This window comes from Phalacrocorax aristotelis, chromosome 8 (assembly GCF_949628215.1).
Source record: "Phalacrocorax aristotelis chromosome 8, bGulAri2.1, whole genome shotgun sequence".
Classification (NCBI taxonomy): domain Eukaryota; kingdom Metazoa; phylum Chordata; class Aves; order Suliformes; family Phalacrocoracidae; genus Phalacrocorax; species Phalacrocorax aristotelis.
The window spans coordinates 22,745,335-22,769,036 of record NC_134283.1 but is presented as its reverse complement, the minus strand read 5'-3'; the positions used below and the strand labels follow the sequence as shown (position 1 = coordinate 22,769,036).

At 58.6% G+C, this 23,702-nt stretch overlaps 1 protein-coding gene across 5 annotated transcripts; it reads left to right on the top strand.

Moving 5' to 3' along the window:
- The first annotated feature begins 1,810 nt into the window (after positions 1 to 1,810).
- Positions 1,811 to 17,895, top strand: FHOD1 (formin homology 2 domain containing 1). 5 transcript variants are annotated; one of them, XM_075101843.1, is made up of 25 exons: positions 1,811 to 2,039; positions 8,001 to 8,107; positions 8,244 to 8,308; positions 9,640 to 9,707; positions 9,813 to 9,918; positions 10,122 to 10,216; positions 10,635 to 10,746; positions 10,840 to 10,934; positions 11,031 to 11,174; positions 11,294 to 11,511; positions 11,667 to 11,777; positions 12,035 to 12,058; positions 12,586 to 12,639; positions 13,078 to 13,244; positions 13,504 to 14,064; positions 14,125 to 14,417; positions 14,686 to 14,838; positions 14,998 to 15,180; positions 15,452 to 15,571; positions 15,761 to 15,922; positions 16,023 to 16,213; positions 16,294 to 16,486; positions 16,565 to 16,718; positions 16,805 to 16,981; positions 17,476 to 17,895. In XM_075101843.1, exons 1-25 carry the CDS (start codon positions 1,869 to 1,871, stop codon positions 17,556 to 17,558), a joined length of 3,807 nt encoding a protein of 1,268 aa, XP_074957944.1. In that variant the 5' UTR covers positions 1,811 to 1,868; the 3' UTR covers positions 17,559 to 17,895. The 5 variants fall into 5 exon arrangements, with proteins under 5 accessions (XP_074957944.1, XP_074957943.1, XP_074957942.1 ...); XM_075101842.1 differs by having other exon boundaries at positions 13,504 to 14,091; XM_075101841.1 differs by having other exon boundaries at positions 13,504 to 14,417.
- The last annotated feature ends 5,807 nt before the right edge of the window (positions 17,896 to 23,702 follow it).

Genomic DNA, 23,702 nt, shown 5'->3' with positions numbered 1-23,702 from the left:
CCGGGTTCCCCCTCCCCGGTGCTCCCCCGGGCTCCCCTGCACGGTGCCCGGCACGGCCCTGCACACCCGGTGCACCCCCCTCCACCCCAGCCTACCTGCCCGGTGCCCTCATCACCTGTGCCCTCCCCTGTTGCCTCTGCACCTGCCCGGGTGGCCCCTGCCCCATGCTAGTCCCCCTGCCCCGGTGCCACCTGCATTGCCTTGGTCCCCTGTGCCCTCGCTCTGCCCGTGTCCCCTCACCCTGGCTGACTCCTCCTGCACCCACCAGATTCCCAGTCCCCCTCCCAGCCCAGCCCCTTCTGCTGCCAGCCAAGACCACCCATCCCTACCCCAGCCACCGCCTGAGCACCAGGCTGGCAGTGCGCCAGGGGGGCCCATGGTTCCTGGGGCCCCCTCACCTCTGCAGCTCCTCTCAGACACCCCTAAAAGCTCCCACTCGCCTGCTGACCCTGGGCCATCCCCCTTCCTCTGGGATGTGTCCCATCTCACACATCTTATCCCTGTGGCTCCAAGATCCTGAGGCCCCCTGTCCTGGGCGGGCAGTGAGGGGTGCCCAGGCAGCCCAGGGCGTGGGGGTGCTGCCTGGCAGGGGCCAAGAAGGGATGCTAGCAGAGTGCTGCATGGAAAGCCAGCTCTGAGCTGTGTCTGTATGGCCTCGGAGCCAGGACAGAAGGACTACTTGGCCAGGCCGAACCCTCTGGCTGGTACTGCCTTTGGCACCCTCGGATGCCGGGTGCCAGGCACAGCCTGCTGGCTGGAGGGGAATGGGCTGGAGGACGCCTCCCCGGCAGCCTCGGCAGTGTCACCTCTTCCCCTAAATGTGCTGCAAGTGCTTGCCAGTGGAAGAAAACAGCTGGGGAAGGCAGCCTGCTGCTGCCACCCGCTGCCAGCCGGCTCCTGCCAGGAAAGGCAGCACAGAAATGGCCTCACAAGTGCTGCCGCTGAGAAGAGGCTGCTTCTTGCTTCCCTTTTAGGGTGTCAAAGGTGTAATTAAATCCCCCCCTTTGCTTTGCCTCCCCAGGCTGGTTGTGCCCTGCCGCCCCGGCCTTGTGGACTCAGCCCATGCCACTGCTTGGGCGTCTCTGCTGAGCTCCCCCCAATCTGCTCACACCTCACTCCTACTGGGAGCCCCGGCTGGAGCCAGGAGCGAGGGGAAGGCTCCCTGCCCACTGCTCCATCACGTCAGGCCGTCGTCATGGCCCAGGTAATGGGTCAAAAAGAAAGTAAAATTGTCTTTGCCTTACTGGGTTGTGCTCAGCATGCCCAGTTGACTCTTCGTGCCAAGTTCAAGACGGATGAGACCTTCCCGTGTCCCATTGCTGGTGAAACTGCCTTCCCCCCGGCTGTCCTTTGCATGCTTCTTTCCAAGCCCGCCTTAGCCGCGGAGTTGAACACTACATGATTCATCAAGGACACCCTCATTAGCATCAACACCTCGGATGCGTAGCGCCCTCGTTAGCATCAACACCAGCCTCGGGGGCTGCCCCGCTGACGGGGCAGTACAGCTGCGCCCCCGGATCCAAATTCGGGGCAGGGCGGTTTATCCCTCCGCCGCTTTCTCCCCTGTCCCGGAATGGGGAGGTTTAGCCCATTTTCCCACCCGTGCTCCAGTTCACCCGGGGCGAACAGTCCCGCCCGGCACCCTGGGGCACCTCGGAGCATCCCCGCGACCAGCAGCATCCCTGACGCCAGAGCATCCCGGAGGAGCATCCCGCTGCGCCACCGGGACGCCCTCGGGAGAGGGCGCAGGGCTCCGAGCAGCCGCTACGGGGGTGGGGCGGGGGTGGGGTGGGGCGGGGCCGGGGGGGCGGGGCCTCACCAGCCCCACCTCCGAGCGGAGCGGGACGGAGCGGAGCGGAGGCGCTGCCATGGTGGAGGCGGCGGTGCTATGTCGGGTGCAGTACCTGGAGGACGCGGATCCCTTCGGCTGCGGCAGCTTCCCGGAGCCGCGGCGAGCCCCGGTTTACGCCGTGGCGGAGGCGCTGGCTCTGGGGGCGCAGCTGCCCGCCCTGCACCGCCTGCTCGGGGCCCCGCTGCCGGTGAGGGGGAGCCGGGGTCGGGCGGGGAAGGCGCCGGGTAGGCACCGGGCGGGGAGGTTGAGGAGGGAATTCTCGGCTGGAAGGAGCAGGGAAGCGAGGGTTGGGGCGCTGTCCCCCCGCCGGAGCCCGGGCAGCGCTCCTGGTGTGAGTCACGGCGGAGTCCCTGAGTCCCTGCAGGAGCTGCCAGCTCTCGGCCGGCCCCGGATGAGTCGGCGGGGAGGAAGAGGATGTGCTTGCTCAGAGCAGGCAGGAACCCGGGCAGGGGGAAGCAGGATGAGGGCAGGCGTTCATCCCCATGTCGTCGGGGCTGAGCCAGGCAGTGTGCTCTCACCCTAGCGTTCCCCTTCCACGCCAGCTACCGGGAAAGGGAAGTAAGCTTCAACGGGAGCACGCCGGCTCCCTAACGCGGGGGACCTGCCAGCGTTCCCACTCGCTGCAGCACGTGGGCTTTGGGGAGGTGACGGTGGAGCCGGAGGGCTACCAGTCCCTTGCCACTCTGGTTTGAGAGCAGCTTTGCTGCCAGAGAGTGGCACGGAAATTCGTGCTGAGCAATTTCCTCCTGCCGGGGCAGGTGAGTGGAGGCCCTGCACCCCTCACGCACCCCTCACTGTGCTGCAGGAAGGAGCAGGGGCTGCCCTGGAGGGAAGACACAGCTGAAGTGAGGCACTGTGTCTTGCCTGCATGTTCTCAGGCCTGATCCAGGCTGGGAAGGAGGGACTGGGGAGCAGAGGAGATGAGGGATGCTCCCTCCTGGGTGTCTTCTGTTGGTGTGATGCTTTCAGAGTGTCCTTTACAGGGTGGGGAATGGGCTTGTTTTCCTCCTTATGAAGGCAGGACCTAGCAAAGCTTTGACAATGGCTGAGTATCTGTGTCTTGCAGGAGTGCAGGCAAGGGACCTGGGCAGGCCTGGAGCCAGGTGGGAGAGCTGAGGGTGGCAGGAGGGGGAAATCACCTTGATGTGCCTGGTGTGAGCTTGCTGGCCCACCAGGGGAGAGGGGATCACTGTGAGACCTTTGCCTACACCAAAAACCCTCCCTTTTATCCCCCTTTTCATTTTTCTTGGAGCACAGCAAGCAGCATCTCATGTCATTGCTGTCATGGGATTTTTAGGTGGTGACTAAATGGAGTTTGTTTGGGAACAAACAGCCCCGAGACATGACGAATGGAGCAAACTCAAATTTCAGGCATGTGCTCTCCTCCCGGGTCAGAAGCTGGCTGTAACGGGATCACCAGCCCAGGGTGCTGCCGTGGTGGCACGGGGTGCGGGAAGAGCTGAACACGGCATTCCCAAGGGCAGGAGCCTTACAAGGAGGTTCTGTGCACAGCAGAGGCGTGTTGACCCTGGGATTTCAGGCTCTGTTCTCTGCCTAAGCCAAGCTCTGGATGTTTTTTTTTCTGTAGTTTCACTGCATCACACCATGACCCTTGGCAAAATCACAGCCAAGTGGCTAGGACCCCGCTCTGCATTTATAAGCCATATTCCTGCTTTATAGAGGTTATATAGGCTATAAGTCATGCTGCCTTTATTACATGGAGTTTTCTGAGCCAGCGAGGGCTGTGGTATATCTCAGCCTGACAAGCTGGGATGCTGGCTGGGGTTTGCATGAGCCAATGTCTTCATTGGGTGCCTCTTGCAGCAGGATTTACAGCCTGCAGAGTGAGATCAGTCTCCCAAACCACTCAGTTCAGTCCAAATTTGGAGCTGGCACCCCAGAGCCATGCAGACGTTGTCACCCTGGCACAACCAGCCGAAATATCCCTTTGTGCCAGGTAGCGCTCGGCTCCATTACTTGTTCCCCTAAAATTAGTAAATGGTCAGATTTTTCCCAAGGAACTGGCTGTAAAAAAAAAAAAAAAAATCGTCTGGGGATGCCCAGTGCCAGGCTTGTCCTCCTGGGCAGCACGCCTGGAGCTGCAAAGCGCTGGGAGGAGGATGCAACAGCTAGGAGGGAGCTATGCTCCCTCACGTTTTCAGAGGAGGACCGAACTGCAGGCACCCAGGGGATGAGCTGCCATGAGGGTCATGTTGGGTCCTGCCCTCCCTGAGCACAGCAAAGCTGCTCCCTGAGCAGCCTGTCCTGCCCCATGACACCCTCAGTGCTTCCTTTCCCCGAGTATGACCCGCCACTGATGACTTTTTCATGCTCTCCGGAAAGCATGTTTGTGCTTGAAAATACCTTCCCGCTTTGTTTGCCCATGCTGCATTGTTCTGCTCCAGGTCGATACTATCTTCTTCTGCTTTCCAGCATTTTTCTAGTACCCCTGGATGATGCTCACACCGGGTGTGGGGGTTTTCTGAACCCCCCCGCAGGCAGGTTTTGGCAGGGCAGATTTTTTTGGCTGTCCCTTCAGTTCCCAAAGGCCACTGCGCTCCCTTGTCCCCAGCACTACCTCACCTCTAAATCCAGGGATTTTTCCAAACAATTGCAAAACCCAGTGGGCTGGAGCTTTACTTTCCCCTACCTCCCCTGGAAACCTGGGCAAGAGCAAACAGCTCACTGACCTCGGTGACATAAGCCTGTCCTTCTACTCGCTGAGGGTTCTCGGGCTTGATAGAAGAAAGCTGCTGGGTGCACTCACAGAGGGGCTTCACTGATGTGTTTGCTCCACTTAACCTCTGGCAAGCATGAAAGCGGTGAGATGGAGTTGTCGGCAACACTGCCTTCCCCCTGACTTAACTGCCTTGAAACTCTGCTGTCTGCTTCTTGCCGAATGCTTGGAGCCAAGTGCTGGTGCTCAGCAGCCTCCAGCACTCCCTGGCTCCCAGCATGGTCCTCGTGTGAATCCTGGGATAAGAGCTGTGGCCAGGCATGTGTGCCATGGCTTTACCAGGACACCAGCTGCTTGCCAGGACTGGGGTCCTCCTGCTGTTGATGAGAAAGGAGGGATCTGTTAATGAGCAACAAGTCTGTCTGGAGGAGCTTCGAGAGGAATGCATATGAGCAAGTGTGCAGTTCTAGGCCAACTCTGGGTGACCTCCACAGACCCCCTCTGGCCTAGGTATTTTTTTTTCCCCCTGTGATAAGGCAATGGCAGCACTCCCATCCACTTGCCACCATCCATCAGGCAGAAGTGGGCAGGAGGCAGGGACTGAGGCAATAAACACCTCTCTTAGCCCTGAAACTGAATCGTGGTGACTGCCTTTGGTTGTTGGCTAGGGTTGCTCCTGCAGTGTAGCTCTATAAATCATCAGTCCCTGTGTATTTGGGGAGGGTGGGCAGAGGTTTGTGATGCCGGGTGTTTCTGACCTGCAGTGCTGTGAGTTTAACTGCTGCCTTGAGCTTGAATGCTGCCTTAACTGGAGCAAATATATATTTCTGTAATTTCCCCTATAGCCTTCCTAGAAGAGCCACAGTGATGTTGGGAAACTGTGGTTACTGCAAAAAGAAAGTGTTAGAGAGGGGGGAAAGGTGTTTCCTGTGCTGGCAGATAAAGAGGATATTCACTGCCCAGCCTTGGAGCATCCTCCAGCATGGGGATGCTGTGATAGGGGTGAGCAGGAAGATGTGATGCCGAGGTGGGTGGCATGAGTGCAGCTGTGGGTGGAGGATGTCTCTGGCTCAGAGGTGGAGATGTCTCCATCACACCCCTGTGGTTTGGGCTGGGGGGACAGTCCCTCTGCAGGAGGAGACAGTTTTCCGTGGGGATTCACTTGCCTGGCACATGTGTCCTTACTGATATTCGAAGAGGGCCACAGCTGCTGGGCGTTGGTAGGATCAGGGACATCTGTGTGTCTCCACCTTCCCCATGACTCAGATTTGAGGCAACAGGGTGGATGGAGGACATCAGTGCCATTGCAGGATGGCTGGGGCTTCCAGGAGCCATGGGCTGAAGGTGTGAGCATGGGATGCTCTCCTCCTCCCCCAGCTCCACTTTGCCTGCAAGTCCCATGACCCTCAAAGCTTAGCTCATTTTAAAATGGTTTTACAGGCAGGAGACAGATGGATCACAGCCACCCTGCGCCGGGAGCTGTTAGTACCCTGTGGCCCCAATGTGCTGTCCCCAGCAGCGCAACCCCAAGGACCTGGCTCAGATCCTGCATAGTTCAAACCCTCATCTGAGGGCACAGGAGTAACCCCAGCCCTGAGGCAGTTGGTGCTCCCTGGTGCAGAAGGGTTGCCCTGGGATTTTTGGCAGGGCAGCGTGAGCCTGGGACAGCACATCTCCATCCCTGGGGTTTGGTGCTCACCAGGGATAGTTGCAGCCAAACCCAGGCCCAGCGCTCAGACCATCTCTCGTGGGGAGCACTGCCAAACTCGCATGGGAAGCATGCGGGGTCACGTCCCAGGGGTTTGGCCTGCCCCACCAGCTGGGACATGTCACTGCCTGCTAGGAGCTAGGGATGTTAACTCCGGCTTGCCAGGGCTCTGGCAGCCCAGAGAAGGCAAAGATTTTGTGCTGGATCTGTGAGTTGCTCTTCACTGTGTTTGAGTGCCCAAAAGGATGCAGGAGGGGTCTCCTGTGCCCAGGAGGATGCGGGGATGCCCAGGAGAACCCTTTCCCTGTGCAGGAATTTAAGCTTTCCCCAGCAAAAAAACCCCACATGGGGTCAGCATTAGTGACACCTGCCACAGAGGCAGAGCTAGCAGCCAGGAGCCTCTGCTGTGTGCCAGCAGCCTGTGTTTGGTGCACGTTGCCATGGCTGGCTGGTGTGGCCAGCAACCACAGAGGTGGAACAAGACGCTAACAACATAACAACTGCGTTCAACCCAACGGCAGTGGGTTGCTGCCAAATTGCCCATTATCCTGAGGCTTAGTCAGGGTCATTAATTATTTGAGTGCATGTGGCATTTTTATTTTGCCCTCTGGTTTTAAAGTCATGCTAACAGTGAAGTCATACGTGTGAGCTCTTGCATCATCTTGTGACTTGGGGAGATGGGGCTTTCATGGAAAGCAATCCCAGTGAGATGCAGGAGCCATACCCAGCATTGCTCTGGGTCGCCAGCCTGCCTGAGAGTGGCCAGGGCAGGTTTTTATATAAAACAGAATAATAGGGCTTTATTCCCAGTCCTCAGCTCCCTAGGTGGTTACACAGCAAATTTGGAAAGGAGCATCAATTCCTCAGAGGTGGGGTGAGCTAGGAGAGGCGGGGGCTGCAAACACTTTAGGAACAGGACAAGTGGTGTGGCAGGAGTGCTGGCAAGGCCAGGCAGGCACTGCCCTCCCTCTGCTTTCACTCATGCCTGGAGGGCAAACTGCCCTGTCCCATGGGGATCTTGCCCAGGAGCCCTGCCTGGGTCCTGCTGGGTGCCAGATGTCTCCAGGGCTTTGTGGGTGCCATGCCTGGGGCATGTCTGCGTGCTGTGCCCACTGGCTGGGGTGTGCTATGGGTGCTGTGTGCAGATTTTTGGGGGAGATGCCCTCGCCCCAGCCTTGCTTTGGGCTCTGCTTTTCCCTGCCCCACTGGAACATGCCATGTGGCCACAGGCTAAACCAGAGACTGTGTCAGCCAGAGGACATCCCTGTGGGATTTGCCCTGTTTTAGGGTGTCCCTGGCCAGGCCGGGTGCCTTGGCAGTTCCTGCAGAGCCAGTTCCTGCAGGCGAAGGCAATTCATCTGCCCAGGCAAAGGCACCAGCCCAGGGAGGAGATGAACCTGCCCCAGTCGCACCCTGGCTGACTAAGGGTAGCCCCAGGGAGTGGATCAGTCTCTTGCTGTGGCTCCTGCCCAAGGGATTGCCAAGGAGCCTGGCGGCAGCAGGGCCAACCTCACTTTGCCTTTTCACAGCCTGGGGCTCCATGTTTCTCCCCAGTTTGCTGCCAGCCTGGGGTGGAGGCTGCTGGGGCATCTCCCTGTGGGGCCAGTGCTTGGGGACAGGGTGGGACCTGCCACCCCACTCTGGGATGCTGCTGCCTTGTGGGTTCGGTGTGGCCAGAAGGGTGACCTGAGGATGCTGCATCCTCCGGGAGCTGGGAGGGCTGTGGTAGGCACAGGGGCTCAGCCGGCTCTCTGCATCCCCAGCTGGAGGATTGCACGCTGCAGGTCTCACCCTCCGGACACTACCTGGACCTTGACTTGTCCCTGCTGGAGCAGAAGGACGATCTGGAGGGTTTCTACGAGGAGGTCAGGTGAGGCGTGCAGGGTGCCCAAGCCCTGCAGGGATGGGACATGGGGATCCCAATTGCATGTGAGCACTGGGGACTGTGGGCTGGGGCCACGGTGGTCCCGCTACAGGTGCTCAGGTGGTGTTTTGCCCCACCCTAGGAAGGGGAGACGGCCGACTCTGATCCTGCGCACACAGCTCTCTGTCCGAGTCCATGCTATCATTGGTGAGTCGGGGATGCTCCTTCCCCTGGGCTGGCACAGTTCCAGCACCTTTTCACTCCACAGTGAATTTTGTCTGGGCTTTCTGTGATGGGGAGAGGAAGCAATACAGCCCAAGGCTGCTCCTGCCCCAAAACCCCCTGCCCAGAGATGCAGGGACATGGGCACATGCTGGGTTAATCCCATCCTTCCTCAGACTGTGACTTTTGACTCTTCAGCTGGGGGCCCACCGCCCACTGCAGATATTCTGGGTCATTCAGGCAAGCACTAAGTATAGCTTTGCAGAATACAAACATATCACTCAAGCGCAGCAGAAAGCACTGCTGCAGCTTTGGGCAGCCCACTCAGGTCCTGCAAAATATTTAGGAGCAGGGTAAAAACAAGAGCTGAGCAGAGCAATACTGGCTGGCATCAGCTTCCCGAGTGGTGTGGGAAGGGGCACAGCACAGAGCCCTTTCCCTGCAGGAAGGCCAGGGTCATGGTCGTGCTCTTTGCTAGTGGTTCCCAGGCTCTGGCTGAGCCCCAGGCTGCTCTGCTTTCTCTCCGGGCTGCTCTGACAAGCCGATAAGCAAGCAGAGGAAGCTGTTGGGACCTCGTGTTTTACAGACCTCTCATCAGTGAGTCCAGAGGGCTCCCTGGACAGCTTGATTTAGGCTTGGTACAACTAAAGCTGACCCAAATATCTTGGGATGCTCAGATAACTCAGTTTTTGGATGCAGGAAGCACTGGCTCCCAATGCCTTTGGTCTCTACTAGTTTAAGTGGGGCTTTTTGGCTTCCCGTTGCTCTGGCTCCTCTGTGCTGGCTCCTGCCCACAGGCACTGTCCCCATGAGCATGTAGTCTCCATCCAGCCTCCAGTCTGGTGACTGTCCTTGTGTCCCCAAGCAGCTGGTGTCATGCTGCTGTCCTTCCCATCTCTATCCTGCAGCTCCTCCCAAGCCCCAGGGCTGCTGGGGGTTCTGGGACTAAGCCAGGGCTCTCTCTGGGGAGGGATGGCTAAATGTAGCTCTGCCTCCTGCCTGTGTTCCTGTTTCAGTTCTGCACAGGAAACCAGAGGGGATATTTATGTCATTGCTGAGCAGAAAAAAAAAAAAGGGAAAAAAAAAAAGGGAAATAGGGAGGTGGCAGGGCTGAAATAAGTAGTTGTGGAGCTGCAGCAGCTTCCACCCTGCATGTCTGACAGCCAGGCAGTGCTGGCATCCTGGGGTGACAGCATAGGGGTGGAGCTGGGATGCAGGGATTTCCCAGGCAGCCAGGAGCATTTCGGAACCCTGGTTCAGCTGGGGCTGAACGTTGCAGGTCAGGCCATCACGCCACATCTTTCCTTTCCTTCCAGAGAAGCTGTACAACTCACAGGGGCCAGAGCTGCGGCGATCCCTCTTCTCCCTCAAGCAGCTCTTTCAGGTACAGTGATGCCAGGGTGCTGGGAGACTCGAGGGGGCTCCCGTGGGGCTGGCTGGCCACCCCTGACTCCCCATGCTGTGGTAATGCCTGGCGTTCGCCCTGCAGGAGGACAAGGACCTGGTGCCAGAGTTTGTGAACCTGGAAGGGTTGACGTGCCTGATCAAAGTGGGGGCAGAGGCTGACCAGAACTACCAGAATTACATCCTTCGGGGTTGGTATTTGGGTACAGGGCACCTCTCATTCCCGGGGACAAAGGCTGGCCCTTGGAGAGGCAAGCAAGCTAGTTTGCTTGGGCTACCTTGCAGGCAGCTGCCAGACCTTGCCCTTGTTGTGGCGATGTTGTGTGGGGCTAGAAAAGCCCTACCCCTGCCTGCTGCAGCCCTGCCGTGACCCTGCCCTCTGTCTGCCTTGCAGCCTTGAGCCAGATCATGCTCTTCATGGATGGGATGCAGGGTGTCATCAACCACAACGAGACTGTCCAGTGGCTGTACACGCTGTCGGGAAGCCCAGTAAGCCTCTGGCTGCCCTTGGAGGCCTGCCTGTGCCCCCTGGTGCACCTGACTTCTCTGCCTGTGGCTGTCCCCTTGCACTGTCCCTCAGGGGTACCCCACACTGCCTTTGGGCTCGGCTCCCTGGTACCTTTGGTTATGTTGGGTCCTGCTCCCACCCATCTGAAAGTCACCCAGGGTCCCAGAGCTCCCCATCCTGATGTGACCATGCTCTTGGGTGCAGAGCTTTGAGTAAGAGAGGGTCCCGTTCTGGGTCCTTTCCCAGTGCCCCATGGCCATCAGCTTCACAGCTACAGGCTGGCCCCTGGCCCCACAGCAAAGCCACCAGCCCTGGGGCATGGGCACAGCCACCCCACAGCGCCCTGGCATCACAGTGGCAGCCCCCTGCCACTGTCCCATCTGCCATCCCATGTCCCAGTTTCGCCTGGTGGTGAAGATGGCGCTTAAGCTGCTGCTGGTGTTTGTGGAATACACCGAGCCCAATGCCCTGCTCCTCATCCATGCCATCAATGCCGTGGACCAGGCGAGAGGTGGGTGTGGATCTAGCCACCTGTGAGGTCCTCACTGAGGGATGGTGTCCCCGCTACAGCTCGCATGTCACCTTCGCGTGTTGCTTTTCTCAGGCACATGCCCATGGTCCAACCTGATGGCCATCCTGGAGCAACGCAACGGAGCTGACACGGAACTGCTGGTGTTTGCCATGACGCTGATCAACAAGGTCCAGGGGGGTGGCAGGGCATCCCTGCGATGCCATGCCGGTGGGGCTCAGCGTGGGTCACACTGGTTCCAGCAGCATTCCTCTGGTCATGCTCAGACGCTGGCAGCCCTCCCAGACCAGGACACCTTCTACGACGTGACGGACTGCCTGGAGCAGCAGGGCATGGAGCGGGTGGTGCAGCAGTACCTGGGCAGCAAGGGCACTGACCTCGACTTGAAGCAGCAGTTCATGCTCTATGAAGTGAGCGGGGCTCCCATGGGATCTGGCCACGTGCTAAGTCCTGTGGCAGTGAGGAGGGCAGACATGTGGGGTGGCAGGGGTGTGGTGCCTGGTGCCATGTCCCTCTGGTCCCTCTGCAGAGTTCTCTCAAGCTGGAGGATGATGTGGAAGAGCTGCCCTCGGGGGGACGCAAGGAGCGGAGGAGGACGGATGAGGGCCGGCGTGGGTGGCGATCCCAGGGCGGCTGCCTGGAGCCCAGCCTTGATGCTCAGCCACTGCTGGAGTCTTCTGGCACCCCAAAGAAGCAGCCCCCCACCAAGGATACCCTGGCTGTCCCCACACCGAGCAGCCTGGCAGAGTAAGTATAGCTGGAGGTGGCCTGTGGCAAGGATGCTCCTGGGATGGTGAAGATGCTGGGATGCAGCATGAGCAGCACTTGAGTCCATTCCTGTTGCCAGGGTGGAGGGCAGCCCTGCAGGACCTGCTCTTACTCGCTGTCACCTCTTCTTCCAGACCCTGTTCCAACAGCATCTACAACAGTGCATCCAGCGTGCGGCTGGCCCTGGGCTCCCCCTCAGCTAAGAAGGAGCAGCTCCTAGGCCCAGGCGAGCGCAGTGTCTACAAGTAAGCAGCTGTGAGGCTCTGGGTGCACGGGGGGTCCCCCTGGGGCTGCAGGGGGGGTCCCAGGGGGAAACAGGGTCTGGGCAAGCACTGGGGCTGGAGGGAATCATGACAGGGGAGTGGGCATCTGAGAGGGTCTCGCCAGGGGCTCCAGGGTGTCCTTCAGGCACACACACCTCTGTTCCAGCTCCTCCTCGCTGCTCCTCTCTGGCCATGCTTGCCCTCTCCTCTGCCCACTCTTTCTATCTTTCCTTTTGCAGGCTGCACCAAACTGCTCCTGTCTGGTAAGTGCCCAAGCACTACATGCATGTGCTCCCTCCTGGCATGATGCTCCAGTGGGAGCGGGCACTGCCCTGCCCCACTCGCTGCCCCTTGCACTCACCTTGCTGCCCCCATCCCTCACCTCTCCCTCCGAGCCATGCCTGTGGGACCCCAACCCACTCCTCCAATTGCCAGCATCCCCTATGAGGTGATGGCACCCTCTGATCTCCGACCCATTCTGCAGTGAGATGTCCCTTCTAGTTGCACAGCCTGCCCTAGGGCTGGCAGGGGGTTGGTATTGCTATCCTGGTGGCAAAGTGGGTGGCTCTGGTGGCAGACACAGTGCCCTGTCTTGCTAGCACCCAATGCCGTGTGGTGCCTGGGCAGGAGGGGACACACTGGGGCTCTCCCAACTCCCCATGAACCCCAGGGCCATAGGGTGATGGCAGGGCAAGGGTCCCATGCTGGACGGCTGCCAGGTGGGTGTGTGCAGGAGGCACAAGCCCGGGGGGACTGCCGGCAGTGGGGACTAACCCCTGTTTTCCCTCAGGCAGGAGGATGCCCCCTCCTTGCATGGGGACAAGCCTATTTTGAGGAAGTTTGAGTAAGTAGAGGCATGCGTGTGTCTCCAGGCATGCGCTTCCTCGGGCCAGTGTACCTGGCTGGGCTCCAGCCACGCAGGGCATGAGGAGCAGGAGGGTGCCCACAAGTCTCTGTCCAGGTGCCCTCCTGGTTTTTGTAGCTTTTGGGTGAAGGTTGCAGTGAGCACCAGGTCTGTTGGGGCCAACAGGTGACAGCACCCTGACAGCATGAGCCTTCGGCTCCCATAGAGCTGCAGCATCCCTGTCCCTGAGTCATGGTGGCACCACCTGCAGGGCTTGGAGTAGGTTGAATCCTCTGGGTCCCTGATGTGGTGTGGCCAGTGCAGGGGCTTCTGTTCTGTGGGGCTAGCTGTGCAGTGTGGCATGGCGTGGTTTGCCCATCATCTCCATGGTCCCCAACCCTGCCTTGCTCCTGGCTGACGTCCACCCCTGTCTTGCAGAGCTCGCTTCTTGGAGAACCTGGCTGCAGCCCAGAAGGAGAAGATATCTTCCATGGCGAAAGGATGGCTTGATGTCCTCGGGGATGCTGCGCTGGAGCATCCCACTGCTCTCACATGGGACAGGGACAGTGGCACCCCTGAGCCTGGGATGGAGCTACCCAGCATAAGTAGGTGCTGCTGGGTTGTGTGTTCCCAACTCTGGGCTCATCAGGGTCTCTGGGGTAGGCCTTAGTGGCCTCTCTGCCCCCAGCCCATGCCTGTGATACTCAGAGCCATGGAGGAGCTGGATGGTACCTCCCCATCCCGCTCTGAACACTGGCATCTGAGCACACCCCACCAGGGAGCAGGACCCCAACTCTGTGTGCAGCCTAGCAGCACCTGCCCCCTCCAGGTGGTCTTTCACAGCCTCTCCCTCTCTTCCTGCAGGGTCTCGCCTGGCTCAGCTGGACACCACTGACTCCTGCAGCACCATCTCCTCTGACACCAAGTTTATGCTGGACATGCTCTACGCCAAGGGCTCCTCAGAGCCAGGGAGGGAGAAGGTCTTCCCAGAGGTCCTGTCATCCCCCCTGGTCCAGGGTGAGGTGGAGATGAATGCTGAGGGAGGTGGTGGCCAGGAGCAGGAGAGCACCTGGCTCCATGGCAGGGCTCCAGACAGGCCAGTGGCCAGTGCCCACACAAAGCTGGCGTGTGCTATGTCCAGTGTAGATGCTGAGACCCACACACAGAAGCTGGAGGGTACTGGGATGATGCCCATCAAGAAGGACGTGGAGCTGACATGGGAGCGTCTGGAGGCCAGCCCCATGCAACTGAAGATCAAGGACCTGGACTTTACTGATCTGGGGGAAGAAGATGACTTTGACATCCTGGACACGGGGCCCATGGCCAATGGTTCCTTCCTCCCTCCCAGCATCGAAGCAAAGAATGCTGGAGCTCTTATGGTTCCCCCTCCACCTCCTGCCATCCCTGGCGGCCCTCCACCTCCACCTCCTGCCATCCCTGGCGGCCCTCCACCTCCACCTCCTGCCATCCCTGGCGGCCCTCCACCTCCTGCCATCCCTGGCTGCCCACCGCCTCCACCTCCACCTCCTGCCATTCCCGGCTGCCCACCGCCCCCACCAGGGCTGCCAGGCCTCTCAGCAATGGATGGACCCTCCCAGGCCAAGAAGAAGAGGACAGTAAAGCTCTTCTGGAAGGAGCTGAAGCAGCTGAATCTCACTGTGGGGGCGGGCAGGTTTGGCCAGGCGACACTGTGGGAGTCCCTGCAAAACGTTGAGGTCAATTCTGCCAAACTGGAGCATCTCTTTGAGTCACGGTCAAAGGAAGTGCCAACTTCGAAGGTACCAGCAGGCTGGCACCCATCAGCCAAGGGGACTTGAGGAGTGGGAGGAGAAGTCTTAGTTCCTGTGAGGTCCCTAGGCATGTACTGTCACCCTGCCCTATGCTGAGGATGGATAATGACAGTCTGGAGGCTTGGTGGGGACAGTGATGGGCAGCGTGCAGGTTTGGCTCACCCCCGGGCCCCTGATCAGCTCCCCGTGTCTGTGGTGTTTTCATGAAGGCAAGTCCTTTGCGTGGTAGTCCTCATCCATCCTGATCTCTCTGCAGAAGGCCATTGATGGGAAGAAGGTGGTGATTGTGCTGGACCCCAAGAGGAGCAATGCAATCAACATTGGCCTCACAGTGCTGCCACCCGTCCACATCATCAAGACGGCCGTGCTCAACTTCGACGAGTTTGCTGTCAATAAGGAAGGGATTGAGGTGAGCACAAGAGAAGCTTGGCCCCTCTGAGGCCCTCATGTGGGTTATTTCCCCTGACCAGGAGGCCTCCATGCCATGATGCCTGCGCTGCCAGCCCTGGGGTGACGCTTCCTGTGGTGATGTGCCTGGAGTCTAACACATCCTTCTTTGCCTCTCTAGAAAATCCTGACCATGGTCCCAACCGAGGAGGAGAAGCAGAAGATCCAGGAGGCCCAGCTGGCCAACCCTGATGTGCCCTTGGGCTCTGCAGAGCAGTTCCTGCTTGCCCTGTCTTCCATCAGTGACCTCACGGCCAGGCTCCAGCTCTGGGCCTTCAAGCTGGACTACGAGAGCCTGGAGCAGGTACAGAGCCATGCACCCCATCTGCCACCTGCCCTCCCACCACTGCCAGCCCCAGCAGTGCTGAGTGTGGAGCCATGCATGTTCCTGGTGGGGACCAGCCATGTCCAGGTATGGGAGGTGCCATCCTGGCTGGGGACAGGCTGCAAGTCCCCAAGACAAGCATGGGCTTGGGCTGACCATGAGGTGGTTGTCCTCATGGGCAAGGGCAAATGGTGAAGCTCCCAAGGGAGAGGTTGGCCAAGGGATCTCACCTGCCTCTCTTCTCACCCAGGAGATTGCAGAGCCTCTCTTTGATCTGAAGGTGGGAATGGAGCAACTGGCCAGAAATCACACCTTCAAGTGCATCCTGGCCACGCTGCTGGCCATGGGCAACTTCTTGAACGGCTCCCAGGTGAGGAGCAGGGTGTGGAGGGACATGGCCTGTCTTGAGTGCTGCAAGGACAGGACCAACCGTGGTGCATGAGTACCCAAGAGGGACCATGGGAAGCCTGGGACAGTGTCTGAGGCAGGGTGGATCTGCAGACTGGAGGTCTGCTGGAGGAGGGATGGAGAGGCCCTGCTGAGTCCATTGGGGTTTCAGAGCAGAGGCTTTGAGCTCGGCTACCTGGAGAAGGTCTCGGAAGTGAAGGACACGGTGCACCGGCAGTCCCTGCTCCACCATCTTTGCCAGATGGTGGTAGAGAAGTTCCCAGAAACCACTGACCTCTACTCAGAGATTGCCTCCATCACCCGCTCCGCCAAGGTGAGGCAAGGCAGATGACACCTGGGCAAAGAGAGGGTGTGGGCCGCATGGTTGCCCAGCTCCACCAGCACAAATGAGGGCTGACGTCTCACTCTTCCAGGTTGACTTTGATGAGCTGGCCAACAGCCTGGTGCAGCTGGAGCGGAGGTGCAGGGCCTCCTGGGACAACCTGAAAGTGATCGCCAAGCATGAGACCAAGCCAGTGCTGAAGAGCAAGCTGACGGACTTCCTCAAGGACAGCACCCAGCGCATTGTCGTTCTGAAGGTGGTGCACAGGCGCGTCCTCAACAGGTCAGTGGCTCGAGGTCCTGGGGATGCAGCAGGAACCCCACGGTCCTGTTGGTGGTCTGCCACGACTGATGTCACCACAGGTTTCACTCCTTCCTGCTGTACCTGGGGTACCCGGCAAGCGTGGCACGGGACGTGAAGGTGACGCCTATCTGCAAGCTGCTGCGGGAGTTTGCCCTGGAGTACCGCACCTGCCGGGAGCGTGTCCTTCAGCAGCAGAAGAAACGGGCTGCCCACCGCGAGCGCAACAAGACCCGAGGGCGACTCATCACAGAGGTACGGGGTGCTCGGCTGGCCGCCACCACCAGGCAATGCTCCCCAGGCCCCCAACACCTGCCTCTCCTCCCTCTGCAGACCGAGAAATTCTCTGGCATCACCGAGGCTACTTCGCCACCTGCCGTGGTGTCCAGTGGCCCGGAGGAGCAGATGGAAGCGGGTCACGAAAGCATGAAAAGCCTGCTGACCTCCCCCATGGACACCCCTGCCCGCCGCAGCCGGGGCAGCCGGGGTAGGAGTGGGGTGGTAGAGGCACTCAAGGCATGCCTGGCTGGCTGAGCACAGCTGATGCCAGCATCCCTGTTGGTCCCCATGCAGGGACAGGGCACACCACCCCGGCCCAGGGCTCTCCAGCACAGGAGGACGTTCCCAGCTCCCCAGACGATGCTTCGGATGAAATCATGGACCGGCTGGTGAAATCAGTGACTCACAATGCCAACCCCCGGCCATGCGCGAACAAGGAGCGCAGGAGGTCCCGTGGTAATAGGAAGTCCTGTAAGTCCCATCCCTGTCCGCATGCCCTGTCCCATCTCTGGCCCTGTCCCATCTCCATGTCTCTGTCCCAACTCTGTGGCCCTGTTCCTGTGTGTTCTCCCTGTACTCTGTACCATCTCAGGTGTCCCTGTCCCCATACCCTGTCCCACCTCTATGGCCCTGTATCTGTACTGTGTCCTGTGGCCCTGCCCAGGTGCTCTTTCCCATCTTTGTGTCCCTGTCCCCATTTCCTGTCTCATCCCTGCATCTCTGTTCCTGTGCTCTGTCCCCATGCCCTGCCTGGCTCCTTCCCTACTGGCTAGCCCTGACCTCCCATGTTGAGCCCACCAGGCCACGGCAGGAGGTACCCTGAGGCCAGACCATGCCACTGCACCCCATTGCCACCCTTCCCCTCCCCAGCATGCCAGGGCTGCCATGTCCAGGCAGGCACCCAGCACATGTGGGGAGCCTGGTGCTACTCATACTGCCAGTGTCATGCTCTCCTCTTCCTGCAGTGAGGCGGACGCTGAAGAGTGGGCTCAGCGATGAACTGGTGCAGGCACTGGGCCTGGGGCAGGCACCTGGCATGGACGTTTGAGGGGCCTGAGGGGGCTTGTGCTGCTCCCCACTGCCGGCAGCACCAGGGCAGGAAGTGGGGCAGCCCCTGATGCTCCAGGACTGGCATGCTCTGCACCCTTGGTTTCGCCTTGCTTTGCCCTGCTGGCCTCCAGCTTCTGAAGGTGCAGGCACAGGATGGAAGTGATGCCGCGGAGCTGGTGGCCGGGATGGAGGATGCTCAGCACCCGTGCATGGATGTGGAGGCTCAGGGTTCATCTTCTCAACAGTATTAGAGGGTTCTAGAGGCTGGACCCAGACCCCCTTGGAGAACTGGGTCTGGCCCTTGGCTGATGTGGTAATATAGTGAACTGACTTCCTGCCTGTGTCCCTTGTCCTTGCGCTTGGGTCACCCCACTGCTGGGCTGGGATGCTGGAGGCTCTTGATGCCATGGGCTGGTGCAGGCAGCACTGAGGGCGGTGGCAGGAGGGAAGGGGTGATGCTCCCTCCAGCATCCCTAGGGCAGCTGTTGCCATGGTCCTCAGCAGAACCTGGGTGCTGCTGGAGATGTCCCAGGGTTGGCCCTGCCTGGGGATCCCAGTGTCCTCATGCCCTGCAGAGCCTTGAGAGGCTGGTGCCATTTGGTACTCCCCCTGGACTAAGCCAGCATCCCTCCTGCTGCATCCCCAGCCCTGTTGCCTGGGGCAAGCACTCAGCCTGCAGCCGCCAGCCCTGTGGCTTGTAGGCACCATCATTCCTACCAGGGACAGCACAACCTGCACTGGGACACCCGGGGACCCTGCCAGAAGGAGTGAAGACTGCTGCCATGCTCAAGGCTGCACACTCAAGGGTAGTAGCGGTGGCTCGAGCACAAGGCCACAGAGTAGTAAAACCAAGGATCTATGCTCCACCTCAAACCTCACCTCTCCCTTACAAACCTCTCCTGGGGGATTTTAGCCAGACCAGGACCTGGGTCCAAGACAGGGTTCTTCCCCTCCCAGAGCAACCACCTCGCCCCCTGCAAACCTGGCCCTGGCCAAGCTGCAAGCCTCAGAAGCACCTCCCTGTGCTTGGCAGAGATGGGCTGCCTCATGATGTAAATGCAGCCAGGGCAGCATCTGCCTGTCCCTGTGAGGCCTGGGAGATGTCCAGGCAGGAACATGGCCCCTCCTGGTCCAGTGCTGCTTGTACCATCCCAGGCATGGATTAAAACCCTGCAGGTGCTAGATGCTTGGTGGGTGCCATTTCTGCACATCCCCTTCTGCCAGTTGTAGTGCTTCAGGCACTGTCACCCATGACAGAGGTATTTGAGAACAATGTCATATCGTCAACCACAGCAGCTCCACCTCAGCACTGCCCTGGTGCTGCCTCCAGCCCTTGAATCCTGCACAGCAGGTCTCTGCAGCTTTCAAGGAATGAAGGAAAAACTCCACCAGGCAGGTCAGCTTCTTCCTCCTGGCTTATCTCTGCCCAGGGTTGTCCCTCACCCATGAGACTGGATGTACCGGTGCTCTCAGAGGAGCCAGGCAGCGCTAGCCCGCCCCAGCTTGCAAGGTGCCTGCAATGGTCCTGGCTGGCTCTGGGGACAGTAGGATGCCTTGCCAAGGGCTGCAGGTGTCTCAGAGGTGCCCAAGACATGCTCTGGCTCTCCTCTCCTGTGAGTGCTTGACTTGGGTCCCCAGAAAAGAGGATGAAGAGATCATGGACAGGTGAGAAAGGAGAAAAGTGTAGAAAAGCATCTGCCTGACATGCTGCACTTGCTTCCAGTACCCAAAGTGACATTATACATGTGACAACCCCAGGACTGTCACTCCCTTGGGCTCACTGGGGGAAACTGAGGCAGGGTGCTGGTGAATACCCTTGCGCGTGCACACACCCCCCCTCAGAGGTTTGGCAGCACTCAGGGCTGCTATGTCCTCAGTGAAGGCCTCTGCCAACCTATTTTTTTTTCCAGCTGGTTTTTTTTTGCAGCCTTGGTGATATTTCCAGGATGCTGGGCCCAGCCCCAGTCACACACTGCCCTTGAGTGGCGCCTGAAGTGCTTGGCTTGGCCACAGCACAAGTGGCTTATGCCAAAAAACACCAGGCAGGCACAGACACCCCAGAAAGAAGACGTGGTGGGATGCCGGAGACTCCTTTGCGAGCAGAAGCAGGTTCATAGGCTGCTATATGAGGCTTGGTGGGGAGCTGGGACATGTGTGGCCTCAGGCAGCATCAGCAGAGTCAGGGTGATGCGCCCCCATGAGGATGCTCCAGGTGGGATGAGGTGACCCTGCACCTCACAGCACCCAACATCCCCATTCCTGCTTGCACGACAGCTCAGCCCCTGTGTGACTCCTGCCCATACCAGTCCGGGGCCACCAGCCGTGTCCTGCTGCCACGAGGGGGCACGGCGACCACGCACACAGGGAGGCCACCCAAAATGATGCTTTGTGTCCTGCCACTCTTCGGATGCTCGCCTGCTGGCATTCAGTTTGCTGTTGTCCCCTCCCAGGCACCCAGGAGGGCTGTACCCTGCTTCCCCCGCCTTGGCGAGACATCCTGACACTTCTGTGTCTGTGTCCCCGATGGAATGACAGCCATGTCCTTGGTCCCAGCCATTCATCTGGCTGGTAGGGACACACTCCTGTCTCCCTGTGCTCTGCTGCCTCTCCAGCACTTGTCCCTGGCCCCCATCTCACCCTGGCCCCCTTCCAGGCAGTGGGGAGGAGCAGGGGACAGCAGGGATGAGCCTGCCTCCACTTGCTGTCGGATTTACCTTCTTCTGTAGCAGTTTGTCAGCAGAGACCCACTTTCACCCCTTACAGAGTCTGTGCTGGAAGACATCCCATGCCTCTTCCATCCCACCCTGCCAGCCCTTTCCACAGGACTGTCCCAGCACAGGATCCTCTTAGCCGCTGTGCTCCGAGATCAGCTTCAGCCTCATGCCGTGTGGGCACATTCCCTGCTGCCTTCCTCGAGCTTGACTGGAGATCACCCACAGTCCTGGGCTCATGGCTGCCATGAAGCCCCACTGTCTCACACAAGAAGCACCATTCCCACCAGGGACAGCACAACCTCACCTTTGTTCATGGATTGGAGCCATCCAGAGAACTTCTTGCAAGTGCTGGTGTATCCTGGCCACCTTCCAGGAGCATCATGATCATCTGCCCCCCCAAAATCCTCCTACCATCTCAGCTGGAGGACTCCTCCTCTATCTCCTGGCCCCAGCCCTCTTAAGCAACTCCAGGCTGGCAGCATGCTCCATTCTGCAACCACCTTCTCCAGCAGGATGGAGGCAAGGGGCAGGAACCAGGTCACAGCTGCCATGACCTACTGCCCTCTCTGCCGGAGGCAGAGGTGGCAAGATGTCACCTGAAGCATGGCCCAGCCAGATTCCCACGGGATCTGTCTCATGGCCAAGGGGGAGCCACATTTGCCCTGTCCGTATCACCCTAATATTGAGGTAGACGCCCTGTGATCAGCACAGGAGACACGGGAGATGGGAGGGTGATGCTGGGCTGGCAAAGCAAACCTGGCATGGGTACCACGCATGCCCAAGGAGGTGGCAGATGCCAAGTACCAGGCATTAGTGGAGCTGGGAGCACTTTGGAGTGTCAACCAATGCTTCCCAGCCACACCAAAGGAGCAAGGTCCCTGCAGCCCAAAAGCAGCTCTTGTTTGGAGAACTGTGGTTCTCCAGAAACTGGTGGTTTTGGGCCAGAAAGTCCAGCTGGTAAAGGGGCTGTCAAATCCACATGGGTGAGCAGGCATGGTGACATGGGGCCCTCACCAAGGCAGAAAACCTTGAGGTCAGGCTGGGGAGTGGCTTCCCAGAAGGTGAAACCTTTCCCGAAGCCATGAATGTGGCTGGAAACAGAACTATGTTTTGTAAATACCTGAGGATCCAGTACAACCTGAAAAAACAAGTCGGAGACAGGAATTTTCCGAAGATGAGGGGATTTGCAAAGAGCCAGATCCAGGGTCAGCACTTGGCTGGATGCTCCATGCTGCCAACAATGCTGTCCTGGGGAGCAACCCTGATAATCCCTGAAGGAGCTGCTCCAGCTGCAGCACCCTGGGAGCACAGAGGTCCTGCCAGGAGCTGGGGAGAGGTTTGGGCTGCACCCACCATCCCTTCAGATGGAGCATCAAAGCCTGGGGCTCAAGCCGATCCCACCAACGTGGCATCAGATGCATGGGATGATGGGCACAAACAGTTGCTGGTGTTTTGCAGCAGCAAAACATAAGGAAAGCCCAAAAGAAAGTCCCTGGTCATGGCCCAAAGTAAGTTGGAAACAAGGAATAGAAAGTCCTGGGGGGAGAAGGGGGAGAAGATCCTAGCACAGGAGTTGAGGTGGTTCCGTGGGTGGCTGTAGCTCAGGTTGGCTATTGTGTGGGAAGTGCCCCTAGGCTGGGCTTTGGTACACCCAGTTTTCCATGCTCTGGGCTTGGGGAAGGATCATGGGGACATAAAACTGCTGGGTGCAGGAAAGCTTTCCTGGAGCTGAGCCTGGCTTAGCTGAATCACAGCCACCCAAGGATCTGCCCTCCCCAAAGCAAGCTGTCAGTTACAGAGAGTTCTCACTCCATCAGCAAAGTCCAACCAGAACCAGTAGAACAGCACAAGTTCAGTGGTGGGACACAAATACTTGATGCTGGGAGTAATTAATCACTGTTCTCTGCAAGACGCTTTGGGTCAAAATGAGAGTTAATTCCAGACAGTGCAACGGCCTTTGTCACCCCTAAACTGTCTCCAACCTAGACACCAATGGGCTCCCACATCTTCACTGCAAAGGATGGTGTCACACCCATCCCAAGGGATCTTTGAGGACATGGAGAGAGAAGAAGCCCCATCTGCTTTAGTTATTGAGGAACGTTTCCAGCATCCCCTTTCCCATGGGCTTGATGGTCCATGGTAGGTACCACAAGTGAAATCCAAGAGGGTCCCAGCTCCATGGTTCCCTCTCCAGAGACAACTGCTTCCAGGGAAGGACTATACCCCATGGCCTGTGCAAGGAAGCAAGTGCTGGCACAAGTCTCCATCAGCACTGAACACACAAAAGTGCCCTGTTAAGTACTCACTTGGGTGGTGTCTCCTAAGGAGATAATACCAGTGGAAGAAGGATTTGCTCTTTTGGGGATTAAGTACCTGTGGGAGCAGTGTGGATGAGTCACATCCCTCATGGGCTTAAAGCCCCAGGAAATGGCTCATGGCACTTCAAAAACAATGTAATGAATCTTCTGCAGATGAGATTAGGGAGTGGAACAAAATCTCAAAACCTGTTAGTCATGGGAGGCTCCACTGAGCTGGAGGAACAGCCTAGGGCAAGGGTAGCACTAGGAAGATGTGTGTGTGTGTGTCCCGGGGGACCAATGTGAGCAGCACCAGGAAGGGTGTGGGAAGTGGCTGCAGTCGAACCAGCCCCATTTCCCCTGAAAAAGGTGAGCTGTAATTAGCAAAAGGTACAGAAGAGCTCAAGTAGGTCAAAAGGTAATGGGGCTATCACCAGCGTTTCCTAACAGTGCAGCATGGCTGGGAGGCACCCTCCGGTGTTGAGCAATGGGAAGACAAACAAGGCCAGGCACTGCCTTCAAGGGAATAGCCACCAAGGTCACCCTAACCTCACACCAGCCTTTTCAGGGCAGCTGGGGGATGGCCAAGGCTGGCAAAAGGTGCTGGTGGTCCAGCTCCACCCCACTGGACCTCTTGGTGACAGCAGCCATGGAAAGCTCTGACTGTGACCATCTACAACCCATCTTGAGGTATCCCACAAGAACGGTATCCTGAGGTCTGGAAGGGATGGGTGGATGGACACCCAACCCAAGTCTGAAGGAGATGCATGAATTCACATTGCAATTTGGGAATGGCCACATTTGTCCTTGCTGAAACACCATCATCACTATGGACTTTATGTTCAGGCTGTCTCTGTAAAGTACCATATCCCTGGCCATGCTCCCTTGCATGCCCCAGTAGCTTTGGCTTGGCTGGTGTGGCAAGGGACATGATCTCTGGAGACCGTGTCTTTGGAAAACCTTTCTCCAACTGGGTTTTTCAAGCCCTGGTGAAGTGATAGGTGGGGATGTTTAACAGGGTCCTCTTCAGAGCCCGAGTTCCCCAAGGCTCTGCCTTATGGCCACCTCCATTGTTTTCACTGAGTTGAGTAGCCCAGTGCTGCAAGCGAGCGGATTCCTGCAGGAGAGCCT